We start from the raw sequence: 18867 nt of genomic DNA, 5'->3' as shown, positions 1-18867 counted from the left end.
TTTTCGGTTACAACACAAAGACAGCTGTCAAAGTATAAAACATGTAATGTGTAAATGTACAATTGCATGAATGTGTTGAGAATCACATGTACACAGTCAGAAATATTGCTGTGAAGAGAAAAAAGTGAATCGAATGAAATAAAGTAATAAACCAAGACTTGTATATCACATATAGAGTATTATTTTAATTTCACACAGGAACACAGACAGTGTCGTACCAGTAGTGCTCGTCCCTTTATCTCGGTAGAAAGGCTCCAACAGCACAAAGCACACAGGCCACAGTAAATGGCAGCATATCTAAAATCACTGAATGTGACATCAACACACACACACACACACACAGTCCAACATTATGACACACACATTTAAGAATGTGTGGCTATCTTTGTCATGAAGAATCACTTTTCATATATTGGCCATCTTGAGAATCAATTTCAATGCAGAAACTCTGCCAGTTCTGCACACCTTGAGGCAGGTGAATCAGGAAGTTGTTGACAGCACCGCTGAAAAAGGTTAGACGACAGTTATTTTTAGGTCCCTCCTAACAACGTCTGTAACCTACATATGCTAATCTATATTGAAATACTGTAAAAGTAAATAAACAACCCTACTCAAACTAATATCGGTTACCCAGAAGTAAAATGATCAAGACAGTTTGTCACTCCCTTTTCTGTCCACGATATATTATATTCAAACAGGACTACCCAATGAGAATTACTACTTGCCTTGGACATAAATATATTTTAGCCTACCGGGTATTGTTGAGATGTGAGAGCGGAACTACAGGGGAGAGGTTGGGTTGTTGCAGATTATGGGTTGACAATAGTTGAGGCATTATTCAGTCAGGTTTATCCTGTTGTTTCTCTCCGTCTCTGTGTGTTTGTTGGAAGATGACGGGATTGAAGGGTTTTAGGTATCAGTTATCAGAATGGGGAAGGAGGTGCAAAACTAAACAGGGGGACCAGCAACTAAAATACAATGATTCAACTTTTGGAGAGAAAAAAAACTAAGACAGCAAAGGCTGACTTTAAACACATCATTTCTTTAATGTTTGATTTACACATCATTCAGACTCTATACACCACAGGGATGCAGCTCAGAGGGAGGAGAGAGGAGAAAGAGAGGGATAGAGAGAGAGAAGGGAAAGGAGGGGAGAGAGCGAGGGGTATGAAGAGTGGGAGGGCGAGAGAGCTAGAAAACAGGTATTGGTGGTGTTCCTGCCCGACAACATTGCAGACACATGCCAGACCTCACAACAGCTGGATAGGTGTTTAACATGTCAGTTAACCACAACATGTGATATAGAAATTTGATGCCCCACTGAGCAGTCGTTGATGCAATGCAACGTCTGTGAATCTAGTCGGGCAGGAACCCCACCCTTGTCTGACATTTAACACACCTGAGCATCTACTACACTGTTGAAGATACGCCCCAGGGTGTGGCCTATAGATGGGCCCGCCCCAGTCTCAAGAGTAGACAAAACACATACCCTCTGGGGACAGAGAGAGAGTATAGGGGTATGATCTCAGGGCATTAGGGCCAATAACAAGCCAGCTCCGACACTCTGGTGTCTCAGAGAATCACAGATCTATAAAACACAGAACTATGAAACATTCAGGAGGTGCTGCAGAGTTTGAAGTCCAGAGTTTGAAGTGAATCCTATCTTTTTAGACAGGAATATCAAATTCTGAGTGTGTGTGTTTTCCATGTTGGCAGTGTGTGTCTGTGCTCCCCATGTCGGTATAGGCTGTGTGTGAGATGCTGTTAGACTGAGGAGACATCAACACACTCCAACCCCCTGTACAGAGGGAGTGAAGGGTCTGTTACTGTAAGTTACTTAGTAGCACCAGGTGAATCGGTTTGTCGTCCGCACACACACATCTCTGTGACTCCACTCTGTGTATAGTCCCACAGCCTTATTGACAGGTGCCAGGTCCAATCAGGAAGGTTTATAAGTCCCAGCAGATGAAGAGTTATGAATCAGGATTGGTCTACAGGGAAGGTGTGTTAGTCCTTCCGCTGAAAGGTTGTCCATATAATTGAGCAATCACAGATGAAATAGTTTGAAATATTTTACGCTTATATTTATTTTATATACTGCATTTATTGTTATATCAATTTTCATTTAGGTTTTAAAAAATGATTAGAAAAGGCAAAACAAGAGTATAACAGAATGACACTTACATAGTGCATCTTTTCTACTGCTTGATTATCATGATGTATTATGTGCTTGGATGGATCAGGTTCGGATGGCACTGTATAACACTCCTCACTCTTTACTTGTGTGTTACAACTCTTCAGTTTAACTTCTGTTTTAAACATTTTTTTGTACTGATTTTAGCAGAATGCCTGAGAGAAGACAACAGCAACAGTCACATCACTAATAGCTAGCTAGCCAAGCCTCAAACATAGTCAACATGCTGTAGAGCACAGAGCTGGATGGGCAAGCCTTCTCTTGCCTGCACAAACCCACACATTACTGACCATTGACCAAACCCAATACAATAAGACCTCAGAGAAAACAACCTGAAGCAAAGATGGAAGCCAGCCATGCAGCCATACCACCAGCAGATGGAGACAAAGAGCACTTAACCACCACCAAACCCACCAACTGCTACAGTATAGTATGTCCATTTGTCCAAAATGGCTTTGTTTCCTAAATTCACCTCTTCGAGAGGTTCACCTTTACATCCATTTGGATAATAGTTGACTAAGGAAAGGAGATAAGGAGAGGAAGCTATTTGGGGGAAATTGGACATGTAGGTGTTTTTCAGTCGCTATAAACCATTCTATCAAAATTCCCCAAATCACCTTTGCATTACCTTATGTCGACGTGGTGTAAAATCATTCCCATTTCAATCTTAAATTTCACAGGTAGCCTATTTTCTGTGGTTGTCAAGCATGAGTGGTTTTCCAGCTCCTCCCACCAAGAGAAACACTATCACAATTCGACACAGTCATTCGTCACCACAGAAACGCCTCTGTTCTGTGAGAGTTCTGCCGCAGAAAGTCACATTGGTGGTGGATGGGATAGGTTAGCCCCATGTCTTTTGACACCTACTGAAAAGCACTATATATATATATATATACACACGTTATACGTCTGCAACGCATAATCCATTTTTTTTCTCTCTCCATTTTTGTACCAGCAACACATGAACACACGAGCGGCGAGCAACTATGCTAAGCGACGTCTCCACTGCGATACACAACGTTGTGATCAGCTCCACGGCAAAAGTGAGCGCCGACACAGGGAGAATACAGCCATAGAACATCCAAACAGTATTGGTCTTTGGTCAAAATAAAGGATTTAAAAGTATACTTTCAGAGCAATAAAAAATAAATACAATTTCAATACTCCATTGGTCACTCTTATTAATTCATATTGTGCTCACTTGGGATTTTTACATCTCTTCACATATAATATTTTCATTTTTATATACTTTTTTCATCTATATATTCAAATCCCCCATGCGCAAAGTACACTATACTCCAAGTCTTCAACTCTCTCTACAGTGCAAGACCTCACCAATATGGCTGATGAATGGAGAAGACCTCACCAACATGGCTGATGATGAATGTATGTTGAAGGCAATGCGTGGTTAACTTAATGACAGGAGACATTACGCTGAGGTTTAGCACCACATACAGGAGGTCAGGAAGGGCAGAGACGGCCCCTCTCACGGAAGCACTTCTATGGAACTCTGAAGAAAACAAACTCGATCCTCCCGTCCAGTGGAAACACTGTGCTGTAGAATGAGGAACCTTTACAGAGAGAAGAACCCTTTAAAGAACAGTGATGTTATTGTTGTAAGGAAATCGTATCTGTTGCAGACTGGCTGAGTCTTGTTCAGACCAGCTTATGAATAGCAGTGTAAATCTCTTTAGACAAGTTTAGGGCAAGTGGTTCTGACTGTTTCAAACTAGTTTGGGGTAGTGGTTCCGATCGGTCCATACTTGTTTAGGTAGTAGTTCAAACTGGTTCAGACCAGTTATGGGGTAGGGGCTCACACTGGTCTAGGAGTAGGTGCCGGCCACAGCAACCTGTTTCTGGGCGAGTCGTCGTAGCTCCTCCCTGATGGCCTTGATGAGGGAGGCGGAGCTTTGGGCTGAGGGGGAGGACTCGTCTAGGGGGAACTCTGGAGTGGGAGGGGCCAGGAGCATCGGGGGGACAGAATGGTCTCCCAGAGAGGAGCTGGGCATCTGAAACACAGCGGGGGAGGAGAACTCAGGGAACGACAGCACCTAGAGAGAGAGAGAGAGAGAGAGAGAGAGATAGAGACAGGGTAAGAGCTCGAGAGATAGGATGAGAGAGAAGGCAAGAGTCAGAGATCAAATTACTCCTCTGTAAACTAGATTACTCCTCTAGAAAACAAATGTTTCTCTCAATCTCTGACATGTGGCACGCCCAAACAGTCTCACATGCTGACCAGACAGCACACGTGCGTGCGTCTGCGTGCGACCATCGTGCGCATGTTGATTTTGTCCACCCACACCAGACGCGATCAGGACACACAGGTTGAAATATCAAAACGAACTCTGAACCAACTATATTAATTTGGGGACAGATCGAAAAGCATTAAACATTTATGGCAATTTAGCTAGCTAGCTTGCTGTTGCTAGCTAATTTGTCCTGGCATATAAACATTGGGTTGTTATTTTACCTGAAATGCACAAGGTCCCCTACTCCAACAATTAATCTACAGATAAAAGGGGAAACCGAGTTCGTTTCCAGTAATCTCTCCTCCTTCAGGCTTCTTCTTCTTTGGACTTTATATGGCGGTTGGCAACCAACTTTAAGGTGCATTACCACTACCAACTGGTCTGGAGTGTAGACCTTAGTTCATCTTTCAATCATACATGGGTGTATGCTCCTAAAAACCAATGAAGAGATGGGAGAGGCGGGAATTGCAGTGTGTTAAGCGTCACAAATAGAACTAAGTTCTATTTTAGCTTCTGGCTACGCTGACACTGGTTGACGCACGCCAGCAGTGTGGGTGCAATGATTGAATTACATCTATGTGTACGTTTAATTTGCGATGCGAGCGGTGGGGTCAGCATGTCATGCTGTCCCTGTCGGTCATCATGTGGTCTGACTCACACTCTCTCTGCTGGCTCCAGGTCTGGAGAGGTCCTGGTCTAAAGGCTGCTGGTTCCAGCTGGAGCCTGTTGGCCCAGAGACACTGCGGCCCACCCCAGGGTACGCACTGATCCGGCTCGACAACCCCACCTGAGTCAGGTGATGCAGCTGAGCACCTGAGAACACAAACAACACACCATGTGTAAGTAATCATTAGATACACACAGTATACACTTACCATACACACATCAATCCCAATTAACACACACACACGCACATATGGCACCTTTACCTGTGCTCCCCCCAACAGGCCGAGGTCTGGAGGAGGAGGGAGGCTCTTCATACTGCCCCCTGTTGGCATAGACAGACTCTTGCAGCTGCTCCTCTGCAGTAACATAGGCCCCCGAACCCAGGCCCTGCCTGAAACACACACATACACCAGACCTTGGAAATGCTGACATTCACTGAATGTACTTCAGCTTGGTTAGTATAGTAACGTCTGTCTCACCTCTGCAACAGGCCTTGTACTGACGAGGGAGACATCCCCAACTCTGCATACCTCTAGACAGGAAGAGGGGAGAGAACATAGAGAGAGGGAGAGAGGTGAGATATCGAGAGGAGAAACATGTGGATGCAAAATAGTAATAAGGGGAGAGAGGGAAGGTGAGAGGTTGAGAGAGACAGTATGATTCATATTTCATAGAAGAGACCCTGGGAGTACACGCAAACACACACACCCACACTCTTACCGCAGAGAAGGGGCTGTGTGTGGGGGCTGCGGGGTAGGAGCCCCACTGGCGTGATGGGCGTGTCTGTGGGGAGGGAGAGGGGCTCGGCAGGGCGGGGCTGACCTGCGTGACCCCGACACTGACGCTGCCCTGGGAGGAGGGTGACACCAGGGCGAAGGCATCGTCCAATAGGGAGTGCATCTGTTGCCGCGCCTCCTCGATGGATGGCTGGGGGGGCACGTAGGGCGGCGGGGGAGGGGCGTGGTCAAACACCTCATCGTTAGGGGAGGGGCTGCCGTGGTCTGGAGGTAGATCCGGGTCCGACTGGAGGAGAGAGAAGAGGAGGAATAAGTGTGAGTGAGCGTGTATATGGTGTGTGTGTTGCCTACATGGTGAGGCACACATACTATGCGCACCTACACACACACAAACACACACACTATTCACACCAGCACAAACACACAGTATGCGCATAGTATGTGTGTCTCACCATGTAGGCCACATTGTTGAGTCCAGGGTATTTCCTGTAGGTGGCGCTGTGGTCTGTGAGCAGGCGGTCTCTGTCCGTCAGTCTGTCTGTGTCTGGCAGACTGCCGTTCCCCTGCTGCCTCCGCCGGCCCCGAGGAGAGCGCCTCCCCCTGGCAGGGCAGGGAAACACATTGGCAAAGATTAGTCTCATTCATACAGTCTCACACACTCATCTAATTCAGTCACAGAATTCAGCCTGAGTATGTATTGACCATCACCTCTTCCTGGATTCCCCTGGGGTGGGGGGCGAGGGGGGGTCGGTGTGCAGGATGCTGTCCATGTGGTCATGGGCTGAGCTGTAGAGGCGCTGGGGACACACTCCCTGCCCCGCCTCCTCCTGCGCCTGCCCGAAGGCATCCAGGATGTCATCCATAGAGGGGAACTCACACTGGCCCCGCCTCTTAGCCCGCTGACGCAGCTTGTTCCTGTGGTGCTCGATCTCTGACTTATGTCTCAGAGCCACCTAGATACACACACACACACACCAAGATTTTAAGGAGTTTTAAGCTGTGTGTGAGTGTTTGTCTGTGCGTCTGAGTGTATTCGCCTGTGTGAGCAAGATGTGTGTGTGTGTGTGTGTATTCTCACCTCTGCGCTGACCCTCTCTGTGAGGGTGGGGCTGTGTGAGCATTGTGGTGGGCTGGGCCGGGGCTGCATGGCAATCAACTGGACCTTGTTGGCCTGGCGACCCCTGCCGTCAGAAGAGCCTCGGGACAGACGGTCCACGTGGTCGAAGATGGAGGAAGAGGAGAGCAGCTCATCTGGACCACTGCCTGTGGGAGGGACTGGGGAGAGGGAGAGGGGAGAGGGGAGAGTGGAGAGAGGAGAGAGGGAGAAAGAGATAGTAAGGTAAACTGTAGTAATACTGTAGCAGTAAACTGGGTTATTTCTGGCAAGCTGCAGCTTTACTGAACCACTCAACACGAAGGGAGGACTTACTCATCTTATTCCTCCCTATGATCCAGGCCAGAACAAAAAGAAAGGAGGGCGAGAGAGAGGTAGACAGAGAGAGGCAGACAGAGAGGAAGACAGAGAGGGGAGGGGGCGAGAAGCATTATCACTTGGTGGTCAGAGATTCATGTTCACATTGCAAGCTTTTTCTCCCCTCCTCTTCTGCGCCCTCCTGCTCCTCCACTCTCTCTCCATCCGGCATTCTTTCCAGCACTCCTCTTTCCCTGTTCCCTCTCACTACCTCTTTCTCTCCTGTGGTTTCTCTCGGCTCGCTCTTTCTCCCTCGGTTTTTCTCTTTGATGCAACTCCTTTAATCAGTTTCTCTCCTGCTGAGTCAGTGCATAGCTCTTTAGGACACAGGCACAACACACATGAGCATATACACACTCTCACAATCTCTCCCTCTACCACTTATTCTCCTCTGTGTTTCAGCATGGCCGTTGTAGATAGAACAGTATACATGTAGAGATGACCGGATTCCTCATTCTAATCTACATGACAAAGAATCAAGTTTGTTCCATCATGGTACATTTCTATCAGAATGTTATGAATAAGGCTTTAGGTAAAGAGAAAGGGGCGTGTCTCTTGCCATTCTTGGGTGTTTTGTTTCGGTGCTGTTTCCCCTCGTGGGGCGTGGCCACATGCCTGGTGGTCTCCTCTGCAGACTCTCTGCCACTCGATTGGTCGCTACCTAACGAGTCACCATCTGACGGGGACAGTCTGGCCAATCAGAGAAAAAGGTTAATGTGGGTTTGTGGATTAGTGTGGATGTATCCCTGCTTGTGGATGTGTTACCAACCTCCCCCTACGGCGGTTAGCGCGGGCAGCCTTGGTGGAGGAGCCCTTGGATTTGGGAGTGTTGACATCCCCTCCCTCAGAGGGGGTGGCCTCTTTGATGGGCATAGGGAGGGCACCAGGCTCCTGGATCACCATGATGTCATCCTTACTGTGCTGCCCCAGGTGGAGCTTGGCAAAGTCAAACCCTTTCACACTGGGAGCCTGCAGCTGGAGAGAGGGGGGGGGGGGGTGGAGAGAAAGAGAGGGGAAGATATAGAAAGAAAAAGAGAGGGGAAGATATAGAAAGAAAGAGAGAGGGGAGAAAGAGGGGAGAATGAGAGTAAGAGATGGGGAGGGAAGAGGTAAGGGTGGAACAAGCACATCAAGACATGTAAGTATGCATGACTACAGCCTTATGCCATTCTCATTTTGATGCAATTCCAGTCAGATCACAAATCCACAGTCACCCATGGAGGTCGACCCTCTAACCCTTCACCCCTGCCCCTGACCTTCTGTCTCTGCTGGATGGTGTTGATGGCGTCAGGCTGGAACTCCAGCTTCTCCGAGCCGCACAGTTTCCAGTAGAGGATGATGATGATGAAGATAGCCAGCAGGACAGGCACCACCACCCCCACAATCAGCCAAACACTGCTGCTCGGAGTCTCAGACGGGGGCACTGTCAGCGTCTCCACAGCTACAGAAGACAAATACATTATGTACATATACAATCAGCTTACACTTTTATCTAAGCAATATGCTACTGTACATTAGGAAATGAGTGCAGCCAACCTACATGGGCTTACGTTGCGAATCACTGAATAACATAAGTACTACTTATTGAAATCCACACATACACAAGTGTGCATGCGGCCACGCGCTGGTGCGCGAACACACACTTGCGCGGCCGCATGCATAGACTCACGCTGGGCAAGGGGTCTCTGGACGCGGTGCCCCAGTACGATGGCAGCCCGTTGCAGCTCCAGGCGGTTGAGGGTGGCAGCGGTGGCATCAGCAGGAACTCTCTCCCCCCCTGGTCCCTCCACAAAATACACCACTTCCAGAGAACGCCCTGAACCTGCCAGTCTCGACACACGCACCACCTGGAGATAACACCATGGAGTCAGTGTGTGTGTGTGTGTGTGTGTGTGTGTGTGTGTGTGTGTGAGAGTACAGCATGTGCATGGGGTAAGGATGCTACAAACAGCACCCATAGTGGGTGCGAGAGTGTATAAGTGTGTCGTTTACCTGTAAGCTGTTGTTACCCACGGCCGTGGATCTCTTCCAGCGGCGCCGTTGACTCCCGTCCACCAGCCCCTCCCCCAGCCCCTCCTCCAGCAGCAGGGCCAGACGGCGCTCCAGACGAGCCTTGAAGCTCCGCTCAGTCACCGTCTGCTCCTGGACACCCAGTAACACTGCAACACACACCAGCAACACTAATGCACCTCTCAAAAACGGCCGTCATGACTGCAACACATAAACACACGCGTGCTGCTCTAGCACGGTCGCTCTCTCAATATTGAGCTTAAGGCTGAAAGTCCCGAAGCTGAAATTCGTACCTGTGCGGACCCAGGAGGAGCGTAGATGGTGAGAAATGTTCAGCTCGGAGTAGTGGAAGGCTGGGGAGACAAACACAGGATAGGGAAGATCAGGTTAGTCACTGTTGTCTGTGGGGCGAGTAACTCATTTAGAATGCGTGTGTGTGGGAGTACAATATATGCATATGGTCAGGATGCTACAAACGGCACCCAGGTGTGAGAGTGTATAAGTGTGTGTGTGTGTGTGTGTGTGTGTGTGTGTGTGTGTGTGTGTGTGTGCGCATGTGTCTGTGTTTGCTGGCATCTGTGTGTGTGTGGGATAGTAACTGGTGTATAGATGGGGGGTGTGTGTGGGGTGTCAGTGAGGGGTAGATGAGATGTCTGTGTGTGACTTACGTTCAGCGATCTGCAGCGCGGGGAAGCCCAGGTAGAAGCTGAACTCCACCGTGCTTAGGTGTCTCAGGTGACCGCTGACCTCTGACCCTAACAGGTAGCCCTGTCCATCACGCAACGCAAACGTGATGTCCACAGGAACCTTCTGGTCACCCTGTGGCTTGGCCTGACCCATGGTGATGTTCAGAAGCTGGAGGTAAGCACACACACACAAACACACACGTTACAGATTGACTCACTTTTTGATTGATCTGAATCCCTTTCCTCAGCTCCGCTGAACCTGCCCAAGTGAATGGCTAATGCACACACTTTCACGGCTACGACTCTCACCTGTACAGTAACATTGCCAAATTCATTGGCGCGTCGGCGTGTCTCTGTGTAGGCCATCAGCAATCCTCTCTCTACTCGCTCACTGAAGTTACACACACGCACATCCACGTGACTGGGCACGAACTGCAGCACTGAAAAACACACACATTATAGATTATCACACTGACAGTACACACACACATTGTCTAATGCAGCACTAAAATGTGCGCGTGCACACACACACTAGTGATGGGAAGTTTGGCTCAGAACTTTTCGACTCGTTCAAGTCAAAAGAACAAATCTTTCGACTCATTTAGTTCATTTCAGTCATTAATGCCCAGAGCACGCAGGACCCCCTACCGGCCAACAATGAACTGAAAACTCAAGTCATGATTCTACAAGCCTCTATTTCGCAGTTCACCATAGGGGGCTAATTGGAGCTTCCATTTGTGACAGACTTGTAAAAGTTTGATTTAAACAATGTACATTTGTAGATTGCTAGGCATACAAATACGATTATTTCTTGATATATTAGAAACGAGATCTAGCTGTGGCCGCAACCGGACTAGATTGTGAACGACGATTGGCGGAATGCATTGGTTGACTGTCATGAGGGCGATAAGCACAATATCGTTCGAACTGCAGCTTCCCAAACGATTAAAATGTGTTGAGCAGAGGCTGTGTATGTTTTGGTTCTACAAAGCTCTGTCATCGCAACATATAATAATAAATTAATTCATGAGATCAATTATCAGTTCCAAACGTGTATTTTTCTTCTCTATGCTGCCTGCAACATATGATCTATTTCCATGTGCGCATAAATGACAGTTATTGGTCTTACCACGTCTCTGGAACCTCTGAGCAGGAGGTTCCAGGTATTAATCCTGCTATAGGACTCATTGCGACCAGCAAGTCAAACGAACGACTAAAACGAAAGAGTCACTCAGAAAAACCAATCTAGACAGTCAGTAAAAAGAGTCGTTCAAAAAGAAAAAAAACATTACAACTGCAGAGAGAGAGAGAGAGAGAGAGAGAGAGAGAGGTTCCTACCAGAGTGTATCTGGTACTTGTGATCAGGTATGCTGTAGAGGGGTGAGACCGTGGGTAACGAGGAGGAGCCTGGTGTTGACTGGCGCAGAGCGTTGATGACAGACATGGCGGTGAAGATCAGAGGTCCCGCCACAGCACGGAACGCAAAGCTAGACGGAGTTCTCAGGACCTGGCGGAGGGAGAGAGGGGGGGGGTTTGGGAGGGAAAAGAGAGCAGAGGGAGAGAGAGAGGATTGGGAGGGAGAAGAGAGCAGAGGGAGAGAGAGGAGGAGAGGGGGATAGGGATGGCAGGCATGATTGGCTTTCAAGACATTTGTGAAGGGCAAATTTGCACATTCCTGCAATGCATCTCATGGCTACAAACATGCTCTTTCCCCAAAGCTTCCCCTGTGAGTATTGATAGTAGACCTACCTGTAGCTCCACTGAGCAGTTGAACTCCCTCTTCAAGATGTCCCTGACCTGGCCAAAGCCCACAGTGGAGGCAGACTTAGGCAGGACTAGGAAGAGACAGGGTTAACCTCAAACAACCTGCATTCAACCATTGCCAACACATTCCCTGAAAACACACTCCTAAGCTATAGGCTAACCAAGGGATGTGCTCCCTTTAAACAGGTGACCATGAGATCCCAGCACAACACATTGACGGGCCAGAACAGTAGAGCACAGTGCATCCCCATCTACAATATTGGAATACTATTGCCTCTCATATGTGCCTCCATCTGTAGTCTACTACGAGTTCTACTGGTGTTGTCTTACCCACTCTGACCAGGTACATGTCAGGCTTGGTGACGTTACACAGGTACTGGCGTCCTGGAGGGGCCTGGACTGGGGGAGTCCAGGTGACGCTCGCCAGGGTGCCAGTGGTTGTCGTGGTAACAGTGGTTGCCTTGGTAGTGGTCGTCGGTCGGTTGCCGGGGACATAGGCCACAGGTGGTGGTGGTTTTATGGGGTCCCTCCCTGGAGGTCGCAGCATGGGGGGGCGAGCCAGGCTGGTGGTGTTCGAGGGGGGCAGTGGAGGGTGTCTGCCAGGAGTAGCTGGGGGACTCTGGGCCGCGGAACAGGAGGCTGAGGGGGTACTCTGGAGGTGGGTCTAACTCCAGGGGTGAGGGTACCCTGACCATCCCAGGGAGTGGGTGAGGGGGTCAGGGGAGGGGTGGGACCCGCTGAGGGGACAAGGGTGTGCTTGTGATCCCGGGCTGGGGGGGGCCCTGTGCTAGGGGAGGGGGACGGGGCATGAGTGTGTGTGTGGGTGTGTGTTTTTGTGGTAGCGGTGGGTGCGATGCCGAGTTTGGGAGTGGTCTTTGGGGGTGGGATGACAATTTCTCCATCTCTGTCTCTTTCCCAATCTTTATCCCTCCCCCTTTCCCTCTCTCTCTCCCGTTCTCGCTCCTTTTCCCTCTCTCTTTCCTGTTCTTGCTCCTTTTCCCTCTCTCTCTCCTGTTCTTGCTCCTTTTCCCTCTCTCTCTCCTGTTCTTGCTCCTTTTCCCTCTCTTTCTCTCGTTCTTGCTCCCTTTCCCTCTCTCTCTCCTGTTCTTGCTCCTTTTCCCTCTCTCTCTCCTGTTCTTGCTCCTTTTCCCTCTCTTTCTCTCGTTCTTGCTCCCTTTCCCTCTCTCTCTCCCGTTTTCGCTCCCTTTCCCTCTCTCGCTCTTGCTCCCTTTCCCTCTCTCTCTCACGCTCTCGCTCCCTTTCCCTCTCTCTCTCCCGTTCCCTCTCCCTGTTCCTCTCCTCATCTCTCTCTCTGGCCAGCAGATTGGTGTAGTACTCCATACTGTTCATATCCGGCAGCAGCAGCTCCGTGGGCTCCAGAGGAAACATGTCCCCCAGGTCGTAGTCTTCTTCATCCCAGGGAGGGTATTCCTCAGGTTCAGCAGGGTGGGTGAAGGGGAGGCCCTCCTGGAGGGGGGAGGTGAGGGACGTAGAGGGTCGGAGAGGCTGGAAGACAGGGGGAGTGTTGGGCGAGAGGGGAAGGAGGTGTCGTAGGAGGCCCCGTCGTCAGGGTAGGTGTGGCTGGGTAAGGTTGTGGCCAGGGCCAGTTCCTCCCCCTCTGGGTCCATGAAGGAGAGCGTCTCCAGGTAGTCTCCGGAGCCCCAGGCCTCCTCTAGGGAGGGGGCGTGCTCCCAGGGCGGAGGAGGGGTGAGGGTGGGCTGGCTGTGGGGGGAAAGAGGAGGGGGCTGACTGGGGGACAGCAGGTCCGGGGGTCTCAGGAGGAGGTGTATGCCCTGAGCTTCATCATCCACTGAGGCAGCGTCAGTGTTACCAGGGTGACCAGTGTCTTTGGGTGGGCTGGCACCTGGCCATCTGGAAGAGGGTGACGATGATGACCGTGCTGCTGTCGTTCCGTTTGAGTCTACACCGCCTGTGGAGAGATAAACTACAGTCACAACACATGTCCATAATGGCCCATAGTGCAGGAGCCTCTCCTGTTTCTGTAGTGTGAGGCAGCTTGAAGTACAAGTACGCCCCCTGGAAAGGACACTAGTCTTTCGCAGGGCCGTGTACATGTGTGCGTGGTTAAAATTAATGTATGAACACAGCAGGCTGAGCAGAATCCCTGCTGGTGGCTGAGAGACCTAGTTAAAGCTGAGCTTCATCTAGAGAATACAACGAGCAGAGGATAGAGCCCAGCACTGATCTCACACACACACACACACACAGAGAGAGCCGACCCTAGACTTTTAGGGGCCCCTAAGCGAGATTTGGTTGTGTGACCATCTCATGGGCAAAACATGCGTCTGCCCCTCTCTGCCCCTTTTGACATGAGTAGAGACTGTTCTACAGTTTTAAATACATCTTTCTGCAATTTTACACATTTTGTCATGGGGTAGGGAGAAACTGTGCAGTTTTAAACCAAGTTTCCTGCAATTTATACACATTTTAATAAAAAGTTAATTAATTTTTATTCTGTTTTAAAGCCAATTTCCAGCAATTCTACACATTTTGCCATCACTTATGATATATTAATACAATTTCTGGGTGAGTGACTAACAAAATCAATGGGAGCCCCCTGGCTGGTCAGGGCCCCTGGGCACATGCCCTGCATTTCGGTCGGTAATTTGTCCATGACTACTACAATGTTTAGACAGCTGGCTAACTAACTTACCTAGCAATTTATAAAATGTTAGCTGACATGGGCTAACTGAGTGACTGACATAAGAGGAAAACTGCTGATGCACTACCAAATTTCAAAATGGCACCTTGTGTATTATTATTCTAACTCTCAACAGTAAATTGAGACCCCGACTGTTGCTTATTTGTAGGGTCGGCCCTGCACACACAATCCTCACTCAACATGACAATGAAGAGTCGTACACGTACACAAAGGCATAGAGAAACACCCAGTTCATTTATCATAATTTTAAGTACAATATACTGTAACACAAAGCGCTATAATGCAGATGTATGATAACAATAACCATGTCACTCTAAGATTGTTACCTTAACTAAAACAGAATAAATTAACAATCTCCTTGCTCTACCTGCTCCTCATCCATCCCCTCTCACTACACACACACACACACACTCGACAGTACAGTAAGTTACATTACAGCAAGCACCTTGCCTCCTCCTCCTCCTAGCCTTGACTAGGCGCTGCCGTGCTTTGCGGCAGTGTCACGTGCTGTGTGGCGGCGAGCTCATTGGTATGCTGCAGACACAGCACACAGCTCAGAGGCATCCCAGCCAACAGCAGGATCAAATCACGTGCACACGCACGCACGCACACACACACACACATTGATTCAGACAGGGAGATAGTGATGGAGAGAGCAAGGGAGAAGAAAAAATACAAAGAAATAGAATTAGAGAGGGGAAGAGTAATGCAGAGGGAAGAGAAAGAAAGAGCGAGACTGCAGGAATGAAGATAGATGAGAGTAAAGACTTGCGTTTCTAAGAATAGCATGCAGCACCCTTCGGTCGATCCACATGGCTTTGATGACAATGATCCAATCAGCAGTGCAAAAACATCCTTCATCACCAGGAAGTAGTCCGTCTGCCCCTGTCACGCAGCCGCCCACAGATTTCTTTATTTTAAGTCAGGATATATTTGACTTTGAGTGGGTGCTTGTATGCGCCGTATGTGTGTGTGATTGTATCAGTGTGTGTGTGATGCCTCAAGGCCAGTGAGTGGGACTGACTGAGGGGTGACTGTGTGTGTAGGCATCCACTGTCCAGCTGTCCCTGACGACATAACCAAGTTACTGAGAGATGGAGGAGGATGAATGGACAGACAGAGGTAAAAGGATGGAAAGACACGAGGCGAGGAGATGGGGGTGAATATGGAAGTTGGTGCATTCAGCACCAAGGACAGCTCCAAAAGTCAAGGACAAGTCAAATACTGGCCACATCTCTCAGTGTACCTTGATGAAACCAGGTGTGGAACAGTAATTATTATCATTCAGAGTCAAAGCCACCAGCCATCAATGCCTATGAGGGTAAGAAAATTAAATGCTGGTTACCTGCAACAGGTGAGCTTGACATCGTCATGGACACCAGCAAGGAAGCTACCAGCAGATGCGCGCAATAAGTGCGGAGGCCCTGAGAGGCTCCGTGGCACATCCTCGAACCCGTGCTCATCAGGATCAGACTTTCCATGGCACGGGAGTAGTCACATTACACACGTGCGATGCCATCTCTCCTCTATAGCATCATCATTGCATGCTTTCTGGCGACCAGGAGGCCCTATATGCAAATATCTAATAATACAAATCTATTTAGATAAAGGCCTTGTAATAAAAATATCTTCATCGTATAGAAACATTTAATGGGTTAAGCCTATTTTTAACTAGGCTATTAAAGCAGTAGACGGGCTGCCTTACCAGTGTCCTGTCACATTTGATAGCTGGCTGGCTGGCTGACCCCATTATTGGGGAGCTTATACTAGGCCACGTCTGCCAACAAACATCATGCATCTCACAAATCTGACAGCCATGGTACGGTTAATTTTTTATATTTTTTATTAAGCCAATTTAAAATAGCCCATGAAACGATAGGCGACAACGGATTTAGTTGCTGTATCCTAATTAACCTATAATACCGTCGGTCATGACACAATTCCAAGTTTATTATCCCATCTTTATCATTATGACACCTCGTTTAGTGGACATTTTTACATTTCCCCACAAAATGCCTACACTTTCGCAGAAATAGACAAATTGATACATTTTAGTGATAAAAAGGGCGGCAAGCGCGAGCTGTTAATAGCTCAAATTCTGAAGCCTTTTTAAGACTGAATGCTGACAATCGGCCGACAATATTAAACTAACCTACTAACCTGGAAAAAGCCTAATCGAAATCTCTCAAACACACAAACAGTTAGCCTATAGCAGTCGCCGCATTTCTTTCTTTCCATAGCCTATTTTTTTCACAGAGATGTGATGGAGCCTACCTGCCATCCAAGAGACGCGGTACAGGCGCGTCACGCATCTCCCAGGCCCATGCGGCCGCGCGCTCACCGGCAAGGAGAGAGAACGAACAAATTTACTATGTTGCAAAATGCAGAACCTAAAAACCATTTTTTCCGTTAGAAAAAGAACTCCCAATGTCGCCAGTAATTATTGAATCTGTTCGCGGCCGACGACTTGAACGTAAGCCGCGCCGTGTTCATACATTGTGATCATCTCCCGGTGAAACGTCACACACTCGAGCGCCCATCACTGGAGAACCTGAGATTCCAGACACGTCTGAGTATCATACTGTCCGCATCAAATAGGAATTTGTCTTTGCGCCTGTAATTCACAGTCCATAATACCCAAACATGACATTCGATTCTACACACAAATCATGAGCACGCCATAATTGGGTTTATTCTTGGGAGACGCGCATCGCTTGGATGATTTTGCAGCAGTCTTCGCTGCAACACCCCTGGCGTTCCTCAAATGCGTGTGCCAACATACCTGGTCATTGGCTGGGAGAATGCCACTCAAAATACCGGTTAACTTGTCCTTATTGATGCAAGGCATAGGCCCTTGTGAATCATGGATTTATATCATGGGTTCTTCAACTTTTTCAGCCTGGGACACAAATGAGAAATTCTGTGTTTTCCTGGGACCCAAGCTTAGGAAAATATGCAACTATACGTAAATATCGGAAAATGTAATTGCCATTATGGCTAAAAAATGCAATATAGGCAAAAACAAATAACAATGAAATACCCATAAATATATTTTAAGGTTTCTTTTCCCCCATTAAAAACACTCTTACATACCTGTCTAGGTTGGAACTGTTGCTGTTAAAATACAATAAATGATTTCATTCTGAACGGGAATAAACGGATTGATCACATCACACAGATGTATAACAGAACATACACACAGGCTTTTTGATCGTGCAACCCTAAGTAACAGTACATATTTTAAAAAGTATGTCCTGCTGTACATCTTACTGTATAAATTATTGTTGATAGAAAGTCTAGGTTGGAACTGTAGCTCTTAAAATAAAAAAAAATTAAATTCTGAACTGGAATAAACTGATTTATCACCTAACAGATTTAGACCAGAAAACACACACAGTGGTAATGAGAGGTGTGTGGCTGGCTGAAGTTTTCAACAAGCATGTCTATTCTGGGCTCAGTTTTTGACAGTGCAACACTGAGGTCATGCTCAGCATTGACACTGTTTCTGTACTTGAGAACCCTGACTTGCATAGGTATGTGGTGCCAAACTGGATCAGAACATCTACTGCTTACTCAGTCAGGCAGGAGACCGCTTCGTGCTGCAGATGAGCAACCCAGATTGTTCTTCTCAAAAAGCATCTTGCCTCAATCAGTTTATTCCAGTTCAGAATAAAAATGATTAATTGTAACAGCAACAGTTACAACCTAGACTTGTTTCCAACAATACAGTAGATTGTACAGTAGGCCTGATAATTTTTCATCTTCATCTGTACTGTTTCTTAGTGTTGTACTTTCAGTAGCTAGTTAGTTTGCTTTGGCTAACGTTAGCTATTAGCTGTGTAACGTTACAAGGGACGGGATTTTTTGAAAGAGAAACTCACATCTACTGCTATGAGAGATAGTACTCCCTTATTTCTGCTTTTCACCACCAGTTATAAAATGACAATGCCTTTCTAGTTGACTTTTCCACTTTCGAAGCACGGTTTCCTGAAGCATTCTGCCCTGTTCTGAAATAACTCCTTGGGTTTACTGTCATGTTGTGCCTGGATGTTTGGTCAGGACGTGTCGTTTTAATAATTTGTTCGTTTCGAGAGCCTCATTACTAAGTACTTCCCCACACAAAACACATTGTGGGTGCTCCTCTTTATTTCTCAAAGTTTGTATGAAAGAGACAAAAAGTCATCACTGTATTTGCGTTTCATGACAATTGAGCTCAGTCAGAACTTGCGGCTAGCTGGAATCCATTTCATGACAGCGGTGAGTGATGGCGAGTGTGAATAACAAGTCAGTGGTTTGAACTACAGCGCTGCAGGGTGTGGGTCGCGGAGTAATCTTCAAGAAAACTGCAGAAAAAAGATCCGGTAAACCGCGAAGCACATGGGCATCTATCTCCCTCTACAACCTCTC

General features: G+C 47.8%; 1 protein-coding gene across 1 annotated transcript; it reads right to left on the bottom strand.

Moving 5' to 3' along the window:
* Window positions 1-257: 257 nt before the first annotated feature.
* LOC115133210 (UPF0606 protein KIAA1549-like) lies at window positions 258-15941 on the bottom strand. Its single transcript, XM_065021132.1, is given in 22 exon segments — window positions 258-4245; window positions 5102-5256; window positions 5373-5500; window positions 5589-5641; window positions 5830-6132; window positions 6299-6446; window positions 6555-6799; window positions 6925-7112; window positions 7868-8007; window positions 8087-8292; window positions 8574-8758; window positions 8987-9164; window positions 9310-9476; window positions 9621-9680; window positions 9996-10182; window positions 10323-10453; window positions 11352-11520; window positions 11763-11837; window positions 12094-12321; window positions 12324-13282; window positions 13285-13707; window positions 15806-15941. Coding segments are annotated over 22 exon segments (4692 nt in total). The 3' UTR covers window positions 258-4017.
* Window positions 15942-18867: the final 2926 nt, after the last annotated feature.

Source organism: Oncorhynchus nerka, linkage group LG8, assembly GCF_034236695.1.
Source record: "Oncorhynchus nerka isolate Pitt River linkage group LG8, Oner_Uvic_2.0, whole genome shotgun sequence".
NCBI classification, from domain to species: domain Eukaryota; kingdom Metazoa; phylum Chordata; class Actinopteri; order Salmoniformes; family Salmonidae; genus Oncorhynchus; species Oncorhynchus nerka.
Note: the sequence above shows the minus strand (reverse complement) of the source record. Positions and strands in the feature narration are given on the sequence as shown.